The sequence below is a fragment of the Gambusia affinis genome, linkage group LG12 (assembly GCF_019740435.1).
Source record: "Gambusia affinis linkage group LG12, SWU_Gaff_1.0, whole genome shotgun sequence".
Taxonomy (NCBI): domain Eukaryota; kingdom Metazoa; phylum Chordata; class Actinopteri; order Cyprinodontiformes; family Poeciliidae; genus Gambusia; species Gambusia affinis.
In genome coordinates, this window is record NC_057879.1 from 15639204 (window position 1) to 15662653 (window position 23450).

At 38.9% G+C, this 23450-nt stretch overlaps 2 protein-coding genes across 3 annotated transcripts in view; both read left to right on the forward strand.

Annotated features, from left to right (window-relative positions):
- The window catches only part of LOC122841234 (phosphatase and actin regulator 1-like), a 46146-nt gene extending 42524 nt beyond the window's left edge, over positions 1-3622 (forward strand). For both annotated transcript variants that reach the window (XM_044134372.1, XM_044134371.1), the window contains exons 11-12: positions 115-191; positions 1358-3622. In XM_044134372.1, coding sequence (XP_043990307.1) covers positions 115-191; positions 1358-1373 — 93 coding nt within the window. In that variant the 3' untranslated portion in view covers positions 1374-3622. The remainder of the gene's footprint in view (positions 1-114; positions 192-1357) is intronic.
- Positions 3623-5810: 2188 nt separating this feature from the next.
- phlpp1 (PH domain and leucine rich repeat protein phosphatase 1) overlaps positions 5811-23450 on the forward strand; it is a 51691-nt gene continuing 34051 nt past the window's right edge. Inside the window, exon 1 of the mRNA XM_044134373.1 lies at positions 5811-7758. Within this exon, the coding sequence (XP_043990308.1) occupies positions 6132-7758 (1627 nt within the window). The 5' untranslated portion in view covers positions 5811-6131. The remainder of the gene's footprint in view (positions 7759-23450) is intronic.

Here is a 23450-nt window from a genome sequence, read left to right on the forward strand (position 1 = left end):
AATGCATGAAGTGCACAAAAAAGTGTTGGAGTACATGGCTTAGAGACTGCAGGGCGTTGTTTTTTTTTCTGAAAAGCTATTGCTACTTTTCTGAATCTTATTTCATGTCTACAGGCAGCAATCAGGAAAGAACTCAATGATTTTAAGAGCAACGAGATGGAAGTCCATGAGTCCAGTCGTCATTTAACCAGGTAATTAGAGGAATGTAATTTTGCATCTGACTTTCCTTAGGTTATTGTACCCCTCACCTGTATTGTTACAGTATCTTGCAGAAGTAATTGTTACCCTTGAACCTTTTTGCAGTTTGTTCCATTTAAGCCATAAACTTTGCATTTTAAAGTGTGGAATCAACACAAAGTAGTGCTTGATTGTGAAGTGCAAGGAAAAGTATATATAACAGTCAAAGTTCTTCACAAATAAAAATCAGAAAATTGTAGTGTGCATTTATTTTCACCCCTTTGTGCTTGAACTTGAAAACCCTAAGCAAGATCTTGTACAACCAGTTTCTTTCTGCAGTCATCTAGTTGGTAAATGCTCCACTTGTGTGAAATGTAATCTCAGTATAGTATTTTGTGAAAGTGAATTAGAGGTTGTGGGGCTGTCTGATGCTGGATTTGGTTACAAAACCATCTAATAAGCTTTGGATGTCTCTCACAACCATGCTTGTTCCATTGTCTGAAAATAGACAGGTTGGGTCACTGCTACAAACCCACCAAGATATAGCTGTCCGCCGAAACAGGCTGACCAGTCAAGGAGACCATTAATCAGAGAAACAGCTAAGGGTTACTCCGAAGGGCCCTTACAGATCTATAGCTCAGATGGGAGAATCTGTTTTAAATTCATAAATCTGACCTTTCTGGAAGAGTAGTAAGAATGAAGCTGTTTACCACAATCCATGTAGGGGATACAGCAAATGTGGAAAATGTTGTGCTTGTCAGACGAGACCAACCAGGTCTGAACCTGTCTACAGGGATGCTTTTTTTAAATTATTATTATTTCAGCAGAGACAGAAAAGCCAATCAAAGATGACTGGGAGATAGCTGAAGATAAATGCAGGACAATCTTGGAAGAAAACATATATGGCTATGGTCTTTTGCTGCCTCTAACAGAAGACTACACCGACAATGGAATGGAATAGATCAAAGGAGAAAGTGTTACAAAGGGGCCCTGTTAAAGTCCAGTCCTAAATCCGATAAGCTGTGTCAAGACTTCCTGTTAACTAATGCTCTCTGTCCACTTTAACTGGGGTTATATCCACTTCACTTATTCACTTTTTCTACTTTGTGTTGATGTTTGTAGTTTTGGGTAATGAACTTGTGCATAGTTTTAATAAAACATTTTTAATTTGTTTTTACAGGTTTCACAGACCATAGTAGACCACAACTGTCTCAAGCAATCCAGTCTGCTCCTCTGGAGAACCTTAAGTGCTGGACAGTAAAACGGTGCCCGTCTCTTCAATAAGGCCATGTATTCTGAAATGCCTGTTCAGGATTTATACATCTGAGTCAGCGCTGCACACCAAGGTGCTGACAGCCACTGTTCAGTCCCTTATAGTAGCACAAAACAACTCTAGGTAATGCACATTGCCCCTGTAAGGGGCTCATTCAACTGTCTTTTAAACCTCTCTGCTGAGCTCTCAGGATGGCGCTCAGTGGTGTGGAGACTGGACAGCCGAAAGAGTCCTTGTTTTCAGTTGATTGATACTTGCGGCAAACCTACTTGAGTTCATCAACAAGACCGGTGGACTAGTCTCAGTGGACATGTTTTTAATCCCCTCCTCTCCATTAGGCTGTCACTATGAACTCGTTTTAGCTCTTGTGGACAATCCTGAGTGAGGATGGAGAGTTAATTGTTCCAAGCTGATTAAGAGAGAAGAGACTCAATCTCTACTGTTCCTGCTGGGATTTTAGAAGGAAACATAAAGGAGGAAAAGCCTCCAGCATTAGAATCATGTGCAATTTTTTTCTTTCTGCTTTTCCCAGACTACAGCGCCCTCTGGAGTTCTGTGAGTCAAATGTAGTCCTGATCCTGCTCCTCCATATGTGCAATTCTAACTGTAACCAGCAATGCTGACATCTAATTGCTAACTGTGAATTTGAGAGTCTGGACAATTGCCAGACTCTCTCCAGATGTATATTTTGTTGATACTCGAGAAGGAGGGTTAAATTTAAGGAATAAAAAAATTCTGTTTAGACAACTTTTATTAATGTCTTATGCATTTTACAGTTAAATTTGCAGCTCACAGAAATTTTCTGATTTTAGTGTACAACAATATTGTTTTAGTTTTTTTTTTGTTTTTTTTTTAAGTTGGTCAATTTTTATGTTTTTAATAGAACCATTTCCACCATGAACACCTAATTTAAATTTCTGTAGGCATTCCAGCGCTTTGAAGAGAGTATTAAGTGATTGCTTGCCACATTTCTCTTTTTTTATTATTATTTTTAAGTGTGTTTGGTTATGTATGTTGGCTTTAAATTGTGCACTGTATTATACACTTTAATTTTATACTTATGTCCTTGAAGCTTTTAACAAAGCAATACCCTTTGTAGAGGAGGTTCAGATGAATTCTCCCCCCACCATTTGTATATTGTTTTTGTTCTTTTTCAGTGCAGACACGTTTCTGTCTTCAGGGTCTAGCAGTTTGTTTTATATGGATGTTTCCTTCAGAGTTTTTGCAGAGCAAGTTTTCCTTAAAGGACCACGTAAAATCTGCCTGGATAGCTTTACCAACACGTTCGGACAAGGTGCAATGAAAGTGTCATGGCTTGTGATGCACACTGCATTTAACGGGCTCTAACTTTACCCTGTTCTGAATGACCATTTTGAAGATCTTTTACTGCTTATATACTTTGTACTGTTAAGAGTTCAGCTTATTTTTTTTTTTCAGAATTCTAATTTTTTTTTGTTTTGTTTTTCTGATAATTGATCCCTAAGCCAGTATTTCAACACTTATGCTTTTTGCTTATTTTTTTATTGTTATTTTTTATGCTGTATTACTTTAAAAGTTGTGAATGACATTTTCATCAGCAGCAGAGATTAGAATCTGTTCCTATTGCCACTCATCTCTATAAAGGAACATGGGTTCTGTATTATTTTAAAAACCTAAACAGCGTTAGGTGAACTGATTGTATCTGGGGATGAAAAACATTAAATTTCTTTGTTCTGCATGTGTTTTATATGCCAGAAAAGGGATGTTGTTCCAGTCATCTCTCTTATCAATACCACTTAGTGGAAAACAATCCTGATTTGATTAGGCCATCTCTTCTTACACACACATGCAGTGTTTTATGTTAAATTCACTTTCTGCAGAACTGTAGTTGGTCCCCTTTCAAAAAATATATAGATATATATATTTGCAGGTTCAGAAAAATGGAACATTATAGAAATGAACATACACTATTTTGAAGTTGTTATATCACGACCCGAGCCAGTGGATCAAGCATGAGGTTTGGCATTTTGCTGGAATCAAGGAACATGATATCAGCAATAATCGGTTTCCTTTAACAAGTTGGCAGTGAGACTCAAAGTAGTCTTGTTTTTGTTTTTTTGTTTTTTAATTCCTGAAATGCAGAATACCATGTAAGGAACACATCATGCCAATAAAATTCTATTTCTGAATGCATTTAAATAGTTTGACTTGTCATTTTAAGATATTTCAAAGCGTTAACTTTTAGGCATTTGAATGTACTTTTTTTTTCCTTTGGGACTAAATGAATACTTTTGAATTATGCAATACATTCTATGCATACTAATGCTAATTTCCAAAAAGCAACTTGCAAACTAATTACATACTCCGTTAATGCCAATATTGATGAGTGGCATAGACCTAATGACCTAGATTTGATATTTGCTTTAGTAAAGGAGTATGAATGCTTGAACCAGTGAATTACTGATTCTAATTGAAAAATGAAGTGAGGAATTTTTCAAATCAGAAAGGTGTCTTTATTATGGCATGTCTGATTTTGACAAATGTGAACACTTGACCCAGCAGGAAAGAGTATAATGGGCTTTGACTAAAACAACATTTAAAAAGATAACTTGGGATATTTATTATCAATAAACATTGTTAAATGTTACCAACTAAGGAGGGTATTATCACACTGGCATTAGACATTGCTTGCATTTTAAAGAATTATTCACTGATTTAAACCTGAGGCATTCCAGAGATGTGGTACGGGACAATTACAACACATCAGGTGTCAATGATTTAAAACAAGGTTTTAATACCTTTTAGTTATAGTTCTTAATCCCTAGTTCAATGTTATAAATGGGAGGTTAAATTATTTGCTATGAATGCCTTGCAAAATTATTCTTACCACTTGTTCCAGATTTTGCTTGTAGCAACCACTGAGCTAAAACTTCAATGTACAGCATTTAGATTTTATGTAAAAATAGTTAAGTGGAGGAAATAGTGCAAATATTTAGTTAATGTTTTTACAAATAATGTGAAAATTGTGACATGCATTTGCATTTAGCCTACATTCTATGCAACCACTCCCATGGTGAACTGATGGTGGCAGTGTCATGCTGTGGGAAATATGCTTTTAATCAAGGACATGGATCCTGATCAGAGTTGCTGGGTCAAGATGAGTGAATATAAATACAGAGAAGTCTGGAAGAAGTTCTTTCAGAGTGGGTTTTGAATAAAAAAAACAAGTTGTTTTGCTTCTCTATCAAAATTATGTATAACTTTGTGTTGATCCATAGCGTAAATTGCCACATTTTTATTTTAATTTAGGGGATGTGAAAATACTGTTTCAAGACACTGCAAGAGCTAGTTTGTCAAGTTACTGGTCTCTTACAGTCTGCAAGATCATAAAGCATTATGTGAATTATAAGTCTTTAACCCTAGCAAATCACAACAGGTCAGAAGTATGTGTTCCAAATGGAAGATCTTTTCTTTTCCCAGCCTGAAAATTTTAACTCAGACAATAAATTCATTAGTTAAATAGAACAGTGAGACAATAAAAGTGCACAAATGTAATAATCTCTGGATATTTTTAACTACTCTAAAATTAACTAGGTACTTTTTAATCTTATATGGTGGCACAGAAAACGGGCTTAAAAGTGGTGTTTTTATCACGTTTCTTCAGCTAAGCAAGTTATTTAAATGCACCAATACAAACAACACACACAAAAAAAACAAACTATTTTTGAAATTGTGCTTCAGACTATAACAGCTTTTTTCTAGCTGAATTTAAAGAAAAAAAAAATGCTCTCCACTAGATGGCAACAAATACAACAAGATGAGAGCGTATCTGAGCCGTGGCCTTGTGAAATGGCGTCCTGATGAGATGGTGCCGAAGTAGTTTCACTCTTCTCCACTAGTCGCCACCACTAGTCGCAAGTAACAAGATACACAACCAAGTTTATTTTAGCCAAGGATTGGAATGTTAATTATTTGTAATACAATGAATTAAACAGGCTGTTTTTGTTGAATTATTAGAAAATATGGGTGCATTTTTGAACAGTTTAGATAGCAGTTCGCTGTAGGAAAATTGTGCTTTCATTTTCATTACAAACAGGGTTCACGCAACAAGTAAAGAAAACTATAGCATACAACTACCTCAGGCTAATGCCAAACATTTATAGGAGCTATGTTTACGCCTCTCCTCAGTTCACCGCCCTGCTCAACTAAAACGGAACAAAGAAATTATGGGAAAAGTAGTTCTTGCATCATTTTCCTCAGTAGTATTCTTGTTGTGGCGAACACGTTTCCCAGAATTCCCTGCGTTGTTGTTAGCGACCCCATCTTGTGCCCTCCTCATGAATATATATCAGCCAGTATTTGCGTAGGAGGTCTGCCGACGTTCATTTCATATTCTAGCACTGTATTTTGGGACGCACGGTACAGTCACGTCTCCGCCCCGATCTGCCCCCTTAGCGCCCTGCCTCTTCCCAGCGAATTTAATCGGGTAAAATGTTTTTTTGGAACCGCGGAGAGCACTTCGACGGGGAAAAGACGGCGAGAAGTGAATGACAACTAAGGGCAGAACTCGGCAACGCCGCCTAGTTGGCGGACATTTATCACGTTGGGAACATTTTAAGGCTTTTAAATGTAGGGGGTTTCAGGAATAACCCACTGCGCACTGCTATTTATTGAGAGTGGGGGGTACTTTTCTCTGACAGAGATGGAAAGTGTGCAGGCTGTCGCCGAGGATGCGCCGTCAGATGGAGGCGCGACCAAGTTAATGAAGAAACCCGGCGGGCCGTCTGTCGCCCGGGGGACTCCAGCGGATGATGGCGGTAGACGGTCGGCACCCTCCCGCGCTGAGACTAAGAACGGGAATAGCCTATCTCATTCCGCCTCCATGCCGGCGACTAGTGCGTCAAACCGGGCCGTGGCGTCTAATGGCCGGGGCTCGTCCAGTAACTCCAGCTCCCTCCTGTTGAGACGGCGGCGCTTGAAGAGGAACCTCTCCGCCGCAGCTGCAGCAACAACTACCGCCGGCAGCTCAGCAACAACTACCGCCGGCAGCTCAGCTGTCACTGCGAAGATGAGCTCGGCCCTGTCCTCCGCGTCCCTTCACACCCGGAGCCTGGACAGGAAGACCCTGCTGAAGCACCGCCTGAACCTGCAGCTGCAGCCAGCGGATCGCGAGTGGGTGAGAGCGGATTTGCACCGGGGCTGCATTCACGTACACGATAGGCTGACGTCCTCATATCCCAGGCCAGTCCTTTGCACTATGGACAACACAGCCGGCGAGGTGGCGCTCCGTTTGAGTAAACTCTGCAGCAAGTCGAGCTCGGTGATACGCATATTTTGTAAAGATACCTCCAAGACTGACCAAAATGGCAACTGCAATGTGAAGTGTGAGTTTAATGACGATTCCTTTCATGTGAAAGACGGGTCACTAAGAACGTGCAACCAGCAGACTTCCTTAGGATCTGCAGAAGTGAGTGGGCACCCCGGTGACAGATTGAGGCTGCTGCTTATGGAGAATGCAAATGACAGGCAAAAGCAACAGGAAGTTGATGGGAAACTTTTCACCCCCGAATCAGAGTCACAGGATAACATAACCTGCTCGCTGTCAGACCTGAACTCCAATATGGATATACATAATGATGACGATTCGGAGCATAGGAATGGCGTGGACAGCTACGGATTAAACTCTGGCTCAGATGTGGAGAGCAGTGCGTTTGATGACCTGAGCTCAGGGGCCCGCCTCAGTGAGCACAGAGATTCCCTGAGTGATGACATGATCCTGGGAACAGAAGCATCCATCCTCAGCCCCTCATTTGACAGTGCCACAGAGGGCCACGACATGTATGGAAGTTCCTCAGACGAGCTGGAGCTCGACTGTCCAGTGTCTGGCTCAGGCATTGACCACAGTAATGGCATCTCAGCTATCACTGGGAGCTACACGCAGTGCAGCATGGGACATTTAAATGACATGACGAAAAACGTGGGCCCTGATAGCAGACTGAACTCACACAGTTTGGGCAGCCTGCCACCCAGCAGTAGTGCCGGCTCATTGTCAAGATTTTGCTCCACAGATATTACACCTGGCATTCAAGATTGTGGTCAAGATGCTGTGAAACAGGAGCCGACAGTACTCCAAAATGGAGATTGTAGTGATACCAGCCCCACACTGTATGTTCAGCTGCATGGTGAGGCTGTGAGAAGGCTTAGTCCAGATGAGAGGCCTCTGCAGATCCAGAATGATTTTCTGTTTAAGCTTGGATTTAAGGACCCTTGGAGAGTTCAAGAGGAAGGACTCAACACAGAAATTGGTTCCCTGTTACGTTTTTATGCAGGTAAGTTTTTACATATTGTGTTTCTGCTCACACCAAAACGTGTTGAGGATGCATTTTGATTATGGTGATTAATACCGCAGTGTTTATAACTGGTTGTTAACCTGTATCTAGGCCTATGACAGGTACATGTCATTCTGTTGATTTCTCAGGGGGACCGAAGATGCTCTACAAACAGTGCTTCTTTGACAAGATACATGCTATGTTACTTTAGATTAGAGATGCACTGGTTAAGTTTTTGGCAGCTAATGCTGATTTTCATTCTTGTTTGTTCTTGTAGAAATTTGACTTTTTGATTCAGACTATTTAAATTATCACAATGACTACAAAGTTTATAAAAGGGCTACAGTTTCCTTCTTGGAGGCAGAAGTTTTGAATCAAACAGGAAATGAAGGAATTACAAGATCCACAGTTTATTCATCAAAGCTTATGTGCCTAACCTTTATCTGATTTGTATTAAAACTCAAAAGTGCATCAAAGTATACACATTTGGCTTTTGGTGGGAGATGGATGCACAAAATAAAAAAAAAAAATATAAGATCACATTGTTCAGTAACTGACTTGGTGATTACTGATCAGAGAATGGGAGAAATTGTCCATTTCCAATACTGGGATGACTAATTGCTGCATCTCTACTTTGGATGGATGTTATTTAATATTTCCTATTCTGACTGTTTGCTCTTTGGTCACAATGTTACAAGTGGGATTGTGATGCAGAATTTGTTAGCGCTTGTCTAAATCTACCTTGCCTCAGGAACTTCCTCTGATCAATCAACGTATTTATTTTCTGTTTCTTCCGGCTTTAACTGTCTTTGTTGGCCTGAAGCAGCCCACTTTGCTCCCGTGAACATGCACGACACTGCCACAAAGGCATTCAGCGCAACTTATGGTGTGCAGACATAAGGGGCCCTTTCCGGCTTTTGGCCCATTATCATCCAAATGAAAAGCCTGAATGCCTTTGTGGTTGGATGGAGAATAGCAGTGGGAGCGGTATGGCCTGAGTGGACCATAAGCCCCCTCTGTGGACTCTGTGAGTTTAAGTCATTGAGATGCTGTGCAATGCCTGTCCTATTGGCATCCAGCACAACTACTGTCACACTTACTGCTTGCCAAGCTGAGTTAACATGCTGCTCCTCCGAAGCTCAGGAAGCCCCCTTTTTCTTCACCAGTATTGCTACGGTTGTTGGAAGAGGAGCCGGGGAGTGGCTGAAATGTGCGTCTAGTAAAGAAGTTTGATGAGCAATTGTTGGCACTAAAGTTTGACATATTGAGAGCTCCTGCAGGCTAAAAATGGCCTCATGTTTTTGAGTTCGCAATCACACACATTCAACAACCTGTGGCGATCCTTAAACTCCCTTACTAGTGTGCATGATTGATTTAGTTAGGATGACATTATATGATTGGCTATATAAAAATTCATGGAAGTTAATTGGGAAGTGTATTAAAAAAATGTCTCAGATGAAGCATACATGAGCCTGTGTAGGGAGATCAAACGATGCAGTGGGTCAAAGATGCCTTGATGCTCTTCTTAAGGTAATGCCTCTACATCTCATGTGAGACAGCTCAACAGCGGTCACTTGAGATAGCCTCCAGCTCTCCTATCCTCGACAGCACCACTCAAAACCCAGGCTGCTCATTCTGCAAGTGACCTAACTCCCAAGCACGTATGTGGAAGGACAATGACTAGGACTCCCAGGCACACAAGCTTGTCCTGCATTTGAGAAAAAAGGACTGATGCTCCTGTGACATGTCTGTTGGCTCCTTGACCATTTCTTTATGCAGCTGAAGCATGTGAGGAATGTACGCTGGCTTCTCTAGAATGTTAGGCACGTCTGCTGAGCAGGAAGTGGAGGAAGGGGACTTTGGAGGCGGGGATGCATGAGGGTGATAGTGTGCAGACACATGTTGGGCTTGTTTTGAATGGTTGTTCAAAACAGATAGGGAAGATACGACTGACCTCGGCTGACAGCAAGGCCGGTCCCCTGTCACTCCAGAGGCCTTTTTTTTTTTTCTCTCTCTCTGCATGGCCGTTCACGCTGAGCGACCTTTGATACAAGAAGTCCAACATACAAACCATGCATAATTAGCTAGTTGCTGAACAACAGTGTAATGCAAATTTTATTGGTACACAAATACATTTAACAGAAAGGCAGTGTGCTTTGTTATAGTGCTAATATGAGTGACACATGAGGTACTCAGCATGATTAGGCTTGGAGTACTAAGATATAAGGAGCCTGTTAAATGGAACAGTTGCCATGGTGCATTATGCCAGATTGTCTGGACAATGCAAAGATCGGTTTGACTTGGAAGAGGTCAGGGCATGCTTCGAGTGAACCGATTCTGCAGAGGCCAGATGAGAAAACACACTTTGCCCCTCATACACACACTCATGCACACACACATATAGAAGGACGACTAGATCAAAGGGCCGCTGTCCTCTTTGGCAGGCCGATGAGGGATCCTTTCAGAACTGCCCACAGAGGAGTCTCTTGTAATGCCTGGTCAGCTTTATTAGAGAAGAAAGAAGTAAGAAAAGAAAATCTGTCATAAGAAAGATTGGTTTAAAAAAAAAAAAAGAAACTAAAAGTTAATTAGATCATGCAAATTATGTTCCAGACAAGTCCACAATTTGACAACTATATAAAGTCTGGCCTTTCTGGAGATTTGATTTTTTTTTTTTTTTTTTTTTTTTTCTGTTCCGGTTTATTTACCCATATGTGTAAAAACATGCAGTAGATAATGATTTCACCAAGTATTGAGAGCATCTCCTGCTTAGGTTGGTGTTTTCAACCACCATGAATGAGATTTTTAAATCCAAAATGTTTCTTAGCTGTTTTGAAAACAGTGTTGTTCCTAAAAAGAGTAATTAAAACCTCATTGATCTGTTGACCTAGAAACCTATAAGGTATTACTTTTTGTCCATAAAAGCTGATGGCAATTTTTACAATGTGCCACTGTTTACCAACTACTTAAGCTTGGCATGAAAAATGATTCTTGCAGAAGAAAGTGGTAATGCACAGTGGGACTGCTCATGATGAGTCTTCCTTCATGAGAAATAGGTGGACTAGGACATACAGCACTAAACCATAATAGTAAAAATAACACCCGTTATAACTGTGAAGCTTGGTTTCTCAAAATAACATTTATAGTGCATTACTTTTTTATTACATCAAAAATTCATTGCCAATGTTCTTGACTTGAAATAAATAATATTTTAATGCTTGTTGGCTCACTGTTATTGAATTTCTTACTCAGCAAATCCCAACAACATCTCAAGTTTATTGCTTTAAGCTCAAGCACAACTCCACAGCAAACATTTCCAGGAGTATCTGGGTTAAGTCCAAATGCATTTTATTTTAATTTACAAGTTTAGTGTTTTTATGAATCTGAACAGTAAATGACTGTCACGTCATTTACTCAAAGAAGCAAGGAGAAGCCTCACACTTATAATAAGGCTCATTTACTTTCTTATGACTTTCCTTATCACTAGAAACCTGTTTAGAGTTTACATTTTGATGTCAGATCGGTAGAAGCTTTAATAAGTGCGCAACTCCAAGATGACGCTTAGTTTGAAAACACAAATGTTGTTGCCTTTGTTCAGATTAAAATTGTAATTCAAAAAAGAAATTTTGCAAAATGCAAAAACATTTTCTCAGTGTAGGTGAGAGAGATAGATGGCATATGGCCTCATAAATAAAAGTCAGCATTCCACTTCTCAGCATGTTGTTGTTTTCAAAAATAGTCGTCATGAAACTTACTTGTGCAGATCGTTCTGAAATCTCAGCTGTGAACTCCATATTTGCCTTGTTGCCTCTGGGAATGTCTGAGGATGCAGCAGCCAGTGGCGTGATGACTTAAAATGTCTCTGCAGGGTTTAAAGGCTTAATGAAGCTCCCAGCTTTCTCCAGCAGGCTCTGTGGCAGCTATTAAGTGAAGAACCAGTCTCTCTGTCTTGTCTGTGCCACGTCGCTCCTTTTGTACAGTCAGCGCGCCAGATTGCTCCCACACTCGCACTTTTTGCACTTCTATGAAAATAATTCTCAAATTCCCATCAACAAGCTGTAGAGTCTTATTTGTTGTTGTTGTCATTTCCATTTGTTCTTTGAAGGCTGCTGTCCATTGTGTTAATATCCCCTCATTTTGGTTCGTTCACTTGCATTTTGGTATATTGAAATAATCTATTATGAAGTTTGATGTTCGGGTGTCATTTTCTCTTAGATTTATTACATTTGAATAATCATTTATCCCCCCTGTATGTGAAGGAATCTGCAAATATCACTTGCAGAATTAAGGCTCCCTGATTCATACCTTTAATTATGCTTTCTAAAAGGATTTTTTAATGGCCTTTTGCAGGTATTTTGCAGTTATGGCATAAGATTTCACACTTTTAGGAGCTCAAGTTTATTTCTCATGCCATTTAGCCTCTGTGAAGCGTTTTCTCTCAGAAAAAACAAAGTAAGCAAAATGTTTTTCTTTTATTTTACCCCTTGTTAAATGTTCAAGTCTGTGGGACCTATTTTAACTTTTTATTGTAGCAAAGCAAATCGAAGTAATTCAAACTGAGACTCATTGGCCTTGGGTCATTTTCTGTGAAGAACATAAATCAGAAAAAGATTTGATGACCACCCACTATACACCCTCCCTACACATTTACATTACTTTCAGGGTGTTCGGGTCCACCAGACCCAGAGCTGATAAAAGTGTGTCTTTTTATGCTGTGCTTCTTTCTAGGCCTGTTGTTTGTGCGTGGGCTTGTGTGTGTGTGTGTGCGTGTTTGTCTTTTAGTGTGTATGTGTGGGAGGAAGAAGTGGAAGGGGGGGGTCCTCTGGGTTTGTGTGTGTGCTTGTGTGTACTACATATAGAGGACCATTTTCACCCACAAAGGGAGGTCATTCGTGGAAACTGAGGACATTTTCCTGATCTTTATTTTGTTCAATTATACTGCGCTCTACTATTTAGGTTTGAGGTAGAGTGAGAAAAAAGTTTTGGTAAAGGTTAGGATTAGGAATATTCTTGCAACAGTTAGAGTTAGGAAAATGTCTAAGTTTGGCATTCAATAGCTTGTCATAAAGCCTTACCGATAAATTTCAAGATAAAAATAAATGTGAATTCATATTGAATATAAATTTATTTTTTGTTTTAAAACAAACATGAACAAGTAGTAAAGTTTTTTGTAAGTTATAATCCAAAAAGATCAACCATATTTGCTGTTTCTTTTGATGGAATTGAAGTGAAATGAACATGTTTTTGTATTTTAATATAAACAGCCTTTTTTTATGTTAATTTTGAACTGTTTGTTTACACACTTAAACTGGTGTTTGTCTACACACCAGTGGCCGTGTAAACAAAATATGAACACCTTACAAGGGTTGAGGGTTTTTTTATGTGCAAGTTGGTCAAATCAACCTGAATCTTCAACTGGATCTGTGCGTCGGCTGAGTCAGACTTTGAAATGATAGCATTTTCAGTTCCTGGGTGTTAAAACTAGTGGAACTGTTTTTGTTTAATATAGATTGCTTACATGGCCGACATTCCATCCACTCCCTACTTTCAGACCAAATCATCTTCCTCCCTCTCTCAATTTCTCTCATGATCGATCCACCTCCCCCTCCTCTCGCTATCTTTTCTTGCATCTCCTCCTCCCTCACACCATCTGACAGATTCCATTTATCTTCCCATATCTCTGTTTTCCTCTATATTATTGCCTTCCATTCTAAGATCTGCTGGTCGCCCTCATAAATGTCTTTAAAAGCATTCATGAAAGGACATGACAAAACACAGCTACTGTACCAGGAGGTTGTAAATTGTCTCTTAGGTGTGGGGTGGTGTGACCATGGTCTCCACCTGCTTACACAAAAATGTACAACAAAAAATTATATAAAATTATATAAGAAAAGCAACAATTTATTTTTACTGTTAAAATAATATACAATTGTTCCATGAGTTTATGATTTCTGTAAGTTGTTTATTTTGATTTAGATAAATAGTATAAAAATGTAATACAAACAAGCTAAATGTAGCAGCATGTAGAAGTATAGCAAGTTGATAATTGCTGATTTATTTTTCAAGATACCTGCATAGTTAGCCTGCCTGCACCCTGTTACTTTACTGCCTCTTTTAGTTTTTTTGATTTGAGGTATTTCACTAATTACATCATATGATATGATGTCCATTAATTACAACAAAAATATTACATCGAATAAATGAGTAACCATTTAAAAAGTGGCATCCAGCGCAGAAATGCACAAATCACAACATTAAGTTTTCTGCATTGTTTATGCACTTTGCAGAGTAATTTTACCAGTTAATGCAATACCAGGAGAATATTGTGTTTATGTGGTGCAAACCTGCATGGAAATTCATCACATGAGAAACTTCAACAAGGGCTATAACGAGATTCTTGGCAATATAAGTTTTCAAGATGATCATTATTCACAGTTTGCTTCATCCTCCGCTTGCACATTACTAAAATCAGGGCATGTGGCTTGTCAGAATAAGATTCTTGCTTGTATACAAAGCTTGCTGGTTGATTGCTCCTTCCGTATAAGTTATTTTCCTCTAAAATAGAAAAAAAAAAAAAAGAAAGTTCTTTAGACCAGATGAGATTGCTTCAGAATCTACATTGGAATCTCTCCATTGTTTTCTAGCCAGCAATTTAAAGACCTTGTCTTTTTGTACAATCCTTTGCAAGTTTATAATGGCACATTTATTTTTTTTAAAATGCCCCTATGGCTATTTACGTTAACAAGAGTGATGGGTGATGGTGTCTTAGCTAGGATTATCTATTTTTTGCAACACTTTTCCAAATGAGCAAATTTGTCTTTCTTGCAAGAAAGGGATAAGTGTAACTTTCCTTTAGTCAGCTGACCAGCAGTGCGCATCAACAGGTGGGAAGAAGCAGCCCTACATTGCTAAATTCTCCACAAAGTCACACATCATTAAACTGACTTTAAACTATAAAGGATGGAAAATTACAGCTGTCTTGAAATCCTAGTTTCTTGTTATCTTGGTATACCTTGAAAATGGTAACTGGCCATGCAGTGTCTAGTCCCCATATTTTCTTCTTCCCATTTAAGGAGAAATACATTAACAGAACGCAAAGCTGTATTTGGTGCAGGGAAGTTGGCAGAAACAGAAGGGGAAATGATTTAACTAAAGTCCTTTTTGCTTTGCTCTTATCTAGGCCAAACAATGTCAGGCTGAATAGGCACCTCTTAGAAATAGAACTAGGAAAATTAGCTGTAAGGGGAAGCGGCTTCTTTGGCCTTGTGGGAGAATCCTGACCTCTCAGCTGTCTTCCAAGCTGCCCTTGCCAACTGCTCCCCAAAATCTTCACATGGTTGAACTTGTTGTTGCCCATCAGCAAAGGCATTGAAAAGGATTCCTCCATGGGGAAGTCCGACTGTTCTCAACCTGAGCACCAGCCGCAGTTTGGACTGCATGCATGAGGGAGGATTAGAGGCATGCCAGCAGGAGCTCAATATCCGTGGCTTTGATCAGTAACAGCACAGTCTAATACCAGACAACATCTGCACCTCTCTGCATTAAAGAGGCCCAAAAATTCCGATTAGGGAACATGAGGCCTGCATGCCTGCTAGTGTACAGGACAGAAGTGTGTCAGTTCCTGGATAGGAGGTTTTTAAATACCACCACTCCACTGGTGCTTATGCTGAGTTGTTTTACAAAGCCAGGGTCTCTAGAGAGGGGTTTTTGCGCTGTTGCTTCTTAGCATTTCATTTTGTCTAACATTCCCTGAGCAAAAAAAAAAAAAAAAAAAAAAAAAAAAAAAAAAACCAACTGTATTTGCACTGCTTTGGTCCACTAAATTAAACATTTAGTTATCAGAGCCAAAAAGAAAAAAAAAACAGACCTGTCAGAAACAAAAGGCAAATAATTTTTTTGAGCAAACAATGATTGTTACTGAAGTGTGAGGAGACTGATGCCAACTTTATGTTTGCATCATCAGGATACAGCAAGATAAACTGTTTGGGTGGAGCTTGGGCTATGTTCCTAATAAAAGAGGACATAGTTGTTAGTATGAACTGACCTAGTTTAAAGCTCATCTGTACTTCTCAGAAAATGCTGAAGTACAAGTCTAATGCTTCCTTATTGGCAACTGAGTCTAAGATAAAAGGTTTAAAAGGAGCTGCCATGATACAGCCATATGCAAATGTACATATTTTACAGATGCAGAGAACTTCAGCTCACTTTGCATTTTACAGATAAATCCACATCATTCTATTTTTCTCACCTTTAATATGCAACGTTAGTTTTTTGATTAACTCTCAATAATATCCACTAAAATGTGGGGGAAGGCAGAGGTGATAACAGAAAATGTTCTGCACTGAAAAATAGTTTTTATAATACATATTCTGCAAGACCACAAAGCAGTTGCTTAAAGCTGTGAGTGACACGCTTGTGGTTGTCATTATGAACCCAGACTCAGTTAGCATGCCATAATTTTGTAATGCTTTTTTTGTGTTGCCATTAGGTACGTGTTTTTGGCAGCTGTGTTCTCCAAATGATTACACAAAGAAGTAATGTGCCAGGTTTCGAGGTTTCACATCATGTATTAAAAAAATGACAAGTCAGCCTGTCTGCTCAGATTGCAACAAGTCTGCACTTGGGATTGACTTGAAAACAGAACATGAAATTCAATAACTTTTTCAAATATTTGGAAATATTTGCCGAATAAATTAATATATTACCAGAATGTCTTTCATGTTTTTGAGCAAGTGCATCCAGCTGTCGGGCAGTGTGTAGCAACATAATGGGAGATGGGGGGCTTATCCCAGTTACTCCATTCTGCTAGAGGAAAGTCAGGCTGTTCATAAACTTTATCAACCCTTATAGTAGAAGGATTTTAAACTGAAACTGACAGGTTATTATTTGACATTAGAATTGTAATAAAATATTATTTTTGGTCACGTTTGAGAGTCAAAAAGTGGCCTTTGACTCTTCTGTAATACTCCCATAACTTATAACTTCGATAAATTACATAAATTATATGCTTGAATTCATCAGGTAACAGAACATATTATAACATTTATATTTTGTATCAGCTTGTTATTGTTAGAAAAACAGTCAGCCTTTTGAAGGTTTAACAGTTTGTCATTAAACTATACCTTTTCTAAAACTTTGTAAGTTAGTCTGTAAATTTAAAGACTCTTAAAACACTAAATTTATGAAAACAAGGTAAGAATATAAGCAAGACTGTTATATTGTATTAAATGGCACTAGTGTTACGTCAGTGTGTCTGAATTCTGGAGAAGTATGTTTCAGCCAAACTATACTCCTGCTGATCTCAATCATTTACCTGGAAATTGTCTCCTGTGGCAGCAGTTTGATAATTACCCAAGTTCTGGAAAAAAAAACAAAAAAAAACGTGACGGGCACCTTTTGTACCAGGAAGTATCCTGTCACTTTCCATCATCACGTGCTTTTCCTTGTACAAGCTTGTCTTGCATGACCCAGCCTCCAACTGTAGCTTCTGTTTTGTTTTTTAAATTGTTTATTTAAATTTTTCTTTTCTTGCATTGCTTACTGCTTGTCCATCTGGTTGAAAGCGTTCGCTCTTTAGTTTTCTCACTGTCACTCCCTTTAACTATTACACCCCCCTCTAAGCTCCCACTGCCCACACCCTCTCCCTCCACTTCTCCCTCAGTGCCACTTTGTTCACATGGCCCCTGCATGTGACACAAAGCTGTGCCAGAACACCCCGGATGCCCGTCTCAGCCCTCCGCTGTTCCAGGCCTTGTTAAATTTTAAACAAAACAAAAGGGAAGGGAAAAAGGGAGAAAGAAAAGAAGGAGAAAAGTGAGCACGTGGGGTTGGGGGAATGTGCAGCAACATCACAAACTCATTCATTACTCGCTCTATCCCCTATGCATCATCAGGCAAGCACGGCACTTTGATTCTTGTGCTCTCCTGCTCTCCTGCTCTCCCTCTCCCTCCTTGCTCTGTGAATGTCCTGCTTCTGGTTCTGGTTGCTTCTGAATGTGGCCTTAACCTCAGATCTGGGGTCTGATTACCTCCAGTCTTGTCCTCTGATGGTATTTAAGAGCTTTTGCAATGGCAGCTTCTTTCCCATAATTGCCACATGCACACATTGAAATCTAAAATTTCAGAAAACTATGAAAGAAGTTTACTGTAGTTTTTTTTATATATATTGGGTATTCTCATACGCTCATTACCGGTAACTTTTTCACTGTCAGAGAAATAATTTTGTATGGCTGCCTTCTGCATCAGACATTTGGCATGTCAGAGGATAACGGAAAACAAACACACTGCAATGGAAAAGGAGTGTGTGCAGCCTTACCAGCCTCTAGAACTACCTTGAAGTTGTCGTTTTTTTTTTGTTTTTTTTTTGTTTTTTATAACTTCATCAGTCAATATCATTGTGAAGGAATTTTGGCCCACTTTTGCCTTCAGCACTGCTGTTCTGTAAGGTTTGTGGGAATTTGTTTCTGTATAACTCTCTTAACATCCTGCCACACCATTTCAATCAAGTTGGCATCTTGACTTTGACTGGGCACCTGGATTTCTTTCATTGACAGCTACACTTGACTGTTAACAGTTGGTTTGAGGTGTTTGCGCTAATATGCTGTGTACAGACTTCTTAATTTTGTTTTCATCTTTCCAAAATTCATTGTTCAATATGTTTTAGCTTTTGCAAAAGCATGTATGCAAGCCTGATAGTGATGCTAACATCATTGTTTGTGAGAGAAAAAGGTTTATCTTCATAGCCTTTCTAAACCCCCCCTTTTTCTTACTGTGCAGTAATGAACTTTAACATCTGACATTCTAACTGAGGTCTGTGAAGTCTGAAATATTGTTTTTTTGTTTTTTGGAAATTCTTGCTTTCTACAGCCAGATATTTGGGTTAATAAACTGAGAAGTTCTGTCTTAGAAAGAGCGGCTAACATATAAGTGATGTTTCTCGCTATAACATTACTTTCTAAAATTTGCTTTTTAATCATTCCCAGATTTGTATGGGAATGGCAAAGATGACTTCTCTAAGGCTCCTTGCTGATGTCTTTCCATCTTGACATAATATTGGTGGTAATGTGTGCTGATGATCAGATAATCAGGTTTTGGTAAGAAACACCGACTGCTACCTGCCCCTCTTTAAACATGAATTGAAGAGGAAGGCTGAACTCAGTTTTTAGTCCTTAATCCTGAATAACAATATATACAAACCTTACCAAAAAATGTACTTTATGTATCTGATGTTGAAGCTAATCAATCAGGGGATACAATTTCTATCATTGTGATCATACATACATGTTGCAATGGAACCTTCCTGGTATTATGCATTGTGCTGACATGCGTTATTTCAGCAACAGTTTTCTTTAACAGGAAAAACATATATAATATAACTATATAACTTATATATTTATAAGTTATATATTTATATGTACATAACTTATAAATATTATGGATCTGTTTAAATTATTGCTATTTAGCAATGATAAGGAGAGTAATGGTAAATAAAGTAAAATTCTTTATTGCTTTTATGACCTACAGTTAGTCATGACAATCTTACGAAGAGGACTTTCAGCTTGTGGAGTTCTGATATCAAATGCCACAAATGTTTCATGCTCATATCCTCGTATGTGAGTAAAACAAGTTCAGACAGGAGCCCGAAGCAGACTGCAGCATTCTGTTTATCCCACCAGTCACACACACGTATGCACACGCACACAAACACACACACAAAAACACTTCCTTCTGATTTTACAGTACAGTGGTTTCTTTCTCATGCCAGCCCTATTCTAGTTCTGCATCTATGAAAATGTTGCTGCTGCGTACTTAAATGGGTCTCCTCTGTTAAGGAAACTGTCTGCTCTGTGATTTGTTGCACATGCTCAGTGCACACTGAAGACATAAAATCACATTTGTAATGGTGATTATCACTATGCCGCACACAATTATTTTATGATTTACTGTAATAATGCTGCCCTACAAAATTGGGATAAAAAAAAATTACAGCAGTAAAAATAAAACTTGTTAAAGTTTGTTTTCCATATTTTAACAGATATTAAAGTGAAACAGGGAAGTCATATTCATTTTGATGGCTAATCTCACATTGTTTCCACTTTTGATCTGCTTGTGACCCCATTGTTTCTGTGTATTTTTTAAAGACTTAGATTTTGAGTTACTGTTGCATCAGCTTCACTGAGAGAGATATAGGCCCAGTTTTGATCGCAAAAAGAGTAAGGAGATGAAGCTTTTGTGGGAGAGCAGCAGTTGAATCAGCGTGGGAGTAACTTCTGACATTGTTTGTGTCTCAGGTTGTCAGATCTGATGCACCCATAATTAGGAGTTTTGCAAAGGATGGCAATAATTTTAGCCTGAATTCCTTTTAGTTTTACGTTTTACAGATTAGGATCTTGGGATGGGGAGCTGGAATGTCTAACTGTCCAAAAATGATCAAGTGTGTCACTTACTCGTATCAGAAAAACAAGAATAAAAAAACTTAATTGTCATGTCTGTCTGTGTGATACAACTTTGACAATTAGATTATGTGCATCAGTTCATCTCAATTTTGACCTTTTTAAGGGATCTTCTAGCTCACATTTCCATCGGCCTTTAGGCAACTTGTTCATTAGGTTATTTAATTAACAATATTCAGAAGAGCTTAATGGAGGCTCCTGCTGTATTATAGAGGAAAATTATGATCATCATTTTTACTTCTGAGATAGCTTAATTTTTCTCCCTAACAAAATCTATTTTTATTACCACTTTTGTACAAGATTAGAGACTTTGGCCCTCTGACCATCTTAGTATTTTGACAACAGGGGGAATGATAAAAGCCTATGATAAAAAGGACAAAAAGAAGGCCTTGTAATGCCTCTTTTTAATGTGTATCAACAATAAACATCTTTATGAGGAGGACAAAGCCTACCATAAGTGTAGCTAAATACATAAATAAGTAAATTACTAAATTACTATACCAGTAAAATAAACAAAAATAATAATTGCAATAACTTTAAACTTTAATACCTCCAATTTGTCCTTGTTTTGGAATCATTCATCAACGTGTTGTTTATACCCGCTTATTCATGCAGTCATGAGAAACTGCTGCTCAACAGCAGCGGCCTTTCGGCAGCAGAACCAGTACAATGGGGCCAGGTTGCAGATTATCACGACTGGGTTATATTGTTTAAAAATAAAAATCTCCCAACTTTTTTATACCAGGTCTGATGTATGATTTATGATTTTAATCATTTTTTTCTCTCTCTCTTAAGAAGACATTCCAAATGACACCAAGTATTTTCTCAAACCTACTTTTATTTCAATTATCCTTTCTTGAAGTTGACATGGAGTTTAATTAATACAAGCTGTAAAACATTCATGTAAAAACAGGTAATATGCTAATATGACTGTGAATTATAGAAACTCAAGGACCACAGACTGGGCTGCAAGAAGCACCTCAGGCTGGGATTCAAACCCAGACTCCCCTTGCTGCATGGCAACAGTGATTACAATCTAGCCAGCACACCTCGGTGGGCCCCATATGGGATAAAAGAGGACAAACAATATGGGACCTATAAGTTTTTGTCCATGGTGGCCCTACATAAAGAGCCTAATGGAGGCACACCCATGTAGGTCCCAGTAAGGATATAGCCCACCCAGTGTTCTTGGTGGGCTCATAAATCAACCAACTCAAAAATCAGAGTAATGGGTTGATGCGTTTATGGACCAAAATCGGGGCAAGTTGTTAGACTGAGTGTTTGGATCTCATTCAACACTCAGGTATTTGGTATTTGAGACCATTTACATAAAATAACATGAAATATAGATGTAGCTCCACTTCCACACCATTTTTATCAACTAATTATTTTGATAACTTTTAACCCTCTTATTCCATCCCTCCAGCACCTTCCACATATAAGAATCTGTCACAAAGTGAAGTACTTTGTGAGATTAAAATATGGCAAGAAAACATGAAATAATAAATTTAAAAAACGTCAGGAAGTGGTGTGAGGCAGTGGTGAGGCAGACGCTTGTACACCCAGGTTGAAATGAGATGATGAAATTTAATGATGAAAATCCAAAATACACTGACCAAACAGAATCCAAGAAGTCCAAAAACCTGGCAGCACAGTTGAGCGGAAGAATAGGGCTCAGCACTGGTAGCAACAGGCTACACAAATGGACAAAGAGACTGGAAAGACAGCTTCGACAACAAACGACTAGGACCGGACAGAGTCGCTGAGACAAAGGTGACATTAAATACACAAGAGGTAATCAGGGAACGAGACACACCTGGGAAAGAATCAAGGGGCGACAGGACAACACGGTGACTTAGAAACACAGAAACCCAAAATAAACACATAGAAAAACACAGATCCTCACAAAAGTATACAAAGACTTTTAAAGCTAAGTCAATGTAAATGGTAGATAATGGCATCATATTTCACAAAGTTGTTTTTAATGCTATGGTGTAAAAAACAAACAAAAAAAAGGGATTCCAGAATGATAAACATGTTGGGATCCCTGCAAGCTAACACCATAAAAGTTATCCAGAAATATTTAGGCTGTTGGCCTCAAAGAGCAGTAACCTTCTGCACTACATCAAAGCTGCACACTGGCTCACCAATTAGCGATCACATCTCACCTCTTTAGCCTTGGTATCAGGGGGAGGTGTTGTCAGCCTCTTTCTTATCGCTGCTCTCCCATCACCCCTGCTCTCATGTTACATCCACCCCGATGTGCTTCCCGGGGCAGTTGAATGCTGGGTGGGTAAGCCTAAACCTCTGAGAGTATTGTATAGTCCTTAAGATGACAATACCCCATTCCCATCTCATTTTCGGTGTCTTTTAGCCCTGCTGTATAGCATAAGATGCTGTGCTTTATTAAAGCTGTATACAGAAGGAGACTGCAGACAGGCTGCTGCTGAATACAGGCTATTAGCAACTTCTGAGTGACAGAATGCGGAGGCTGAAGTGACACAGTGATACCGGTGATGAGCAACCAGTGTCCTGAGTGAAAAGATAATATGTGAGGCTGGGGAAGCTCTTATATTAATCCAAGAAGTGTTGAAAATATCTACAGTCTTATCTTTTTTGTGATAACAGCTACCCATTTCCTAAAACGTGGTCTTTAAAATGATGAAACATTAATGTTGGTAAATTCAAACCTCAATTTCACTAGATATGTAGCAAGAAATCATTGGTGACCGGAATACGACAATTTTCAGCTAGATCAGCCCTGACTGGTATCCGGGCCATCAGAAACGTAAGGATTTGATATTTTACCCATCAGTGAGAACATCATAAATGATGTTCTCACAGAAGAGTAACAACAATACTCTTCTGTTGTTACTTTGTGAAGGAGGCTCAAAGGAAGCACAGATATGTGAGAAGCTATTTAAAAGAGAATATTGTCTAAATGTCAAGACATGTCTGCATAACATTCAGGCTGCAAGAGAGGTTGATAGCAGTAGATAACCGGAAGACTTAATAGGGTTGAACAAGATAGATATACTGTAACCTTTTTGAGCTTTATCATGAAACATGCTCCTTGGAAATACTAGTGAAGGATCTTCATTCCCTATGGAGATGGTTTCCAAGTTTGGAGTGGTGCTCCACAGGGTTCTGTCAATCAACAAGCGTTGGGAGCGTCTCGAGATCCTCTTCTGAAACGAACCTAAATAGCAAAAAGATCATTTTCAATCATATTCACACTGT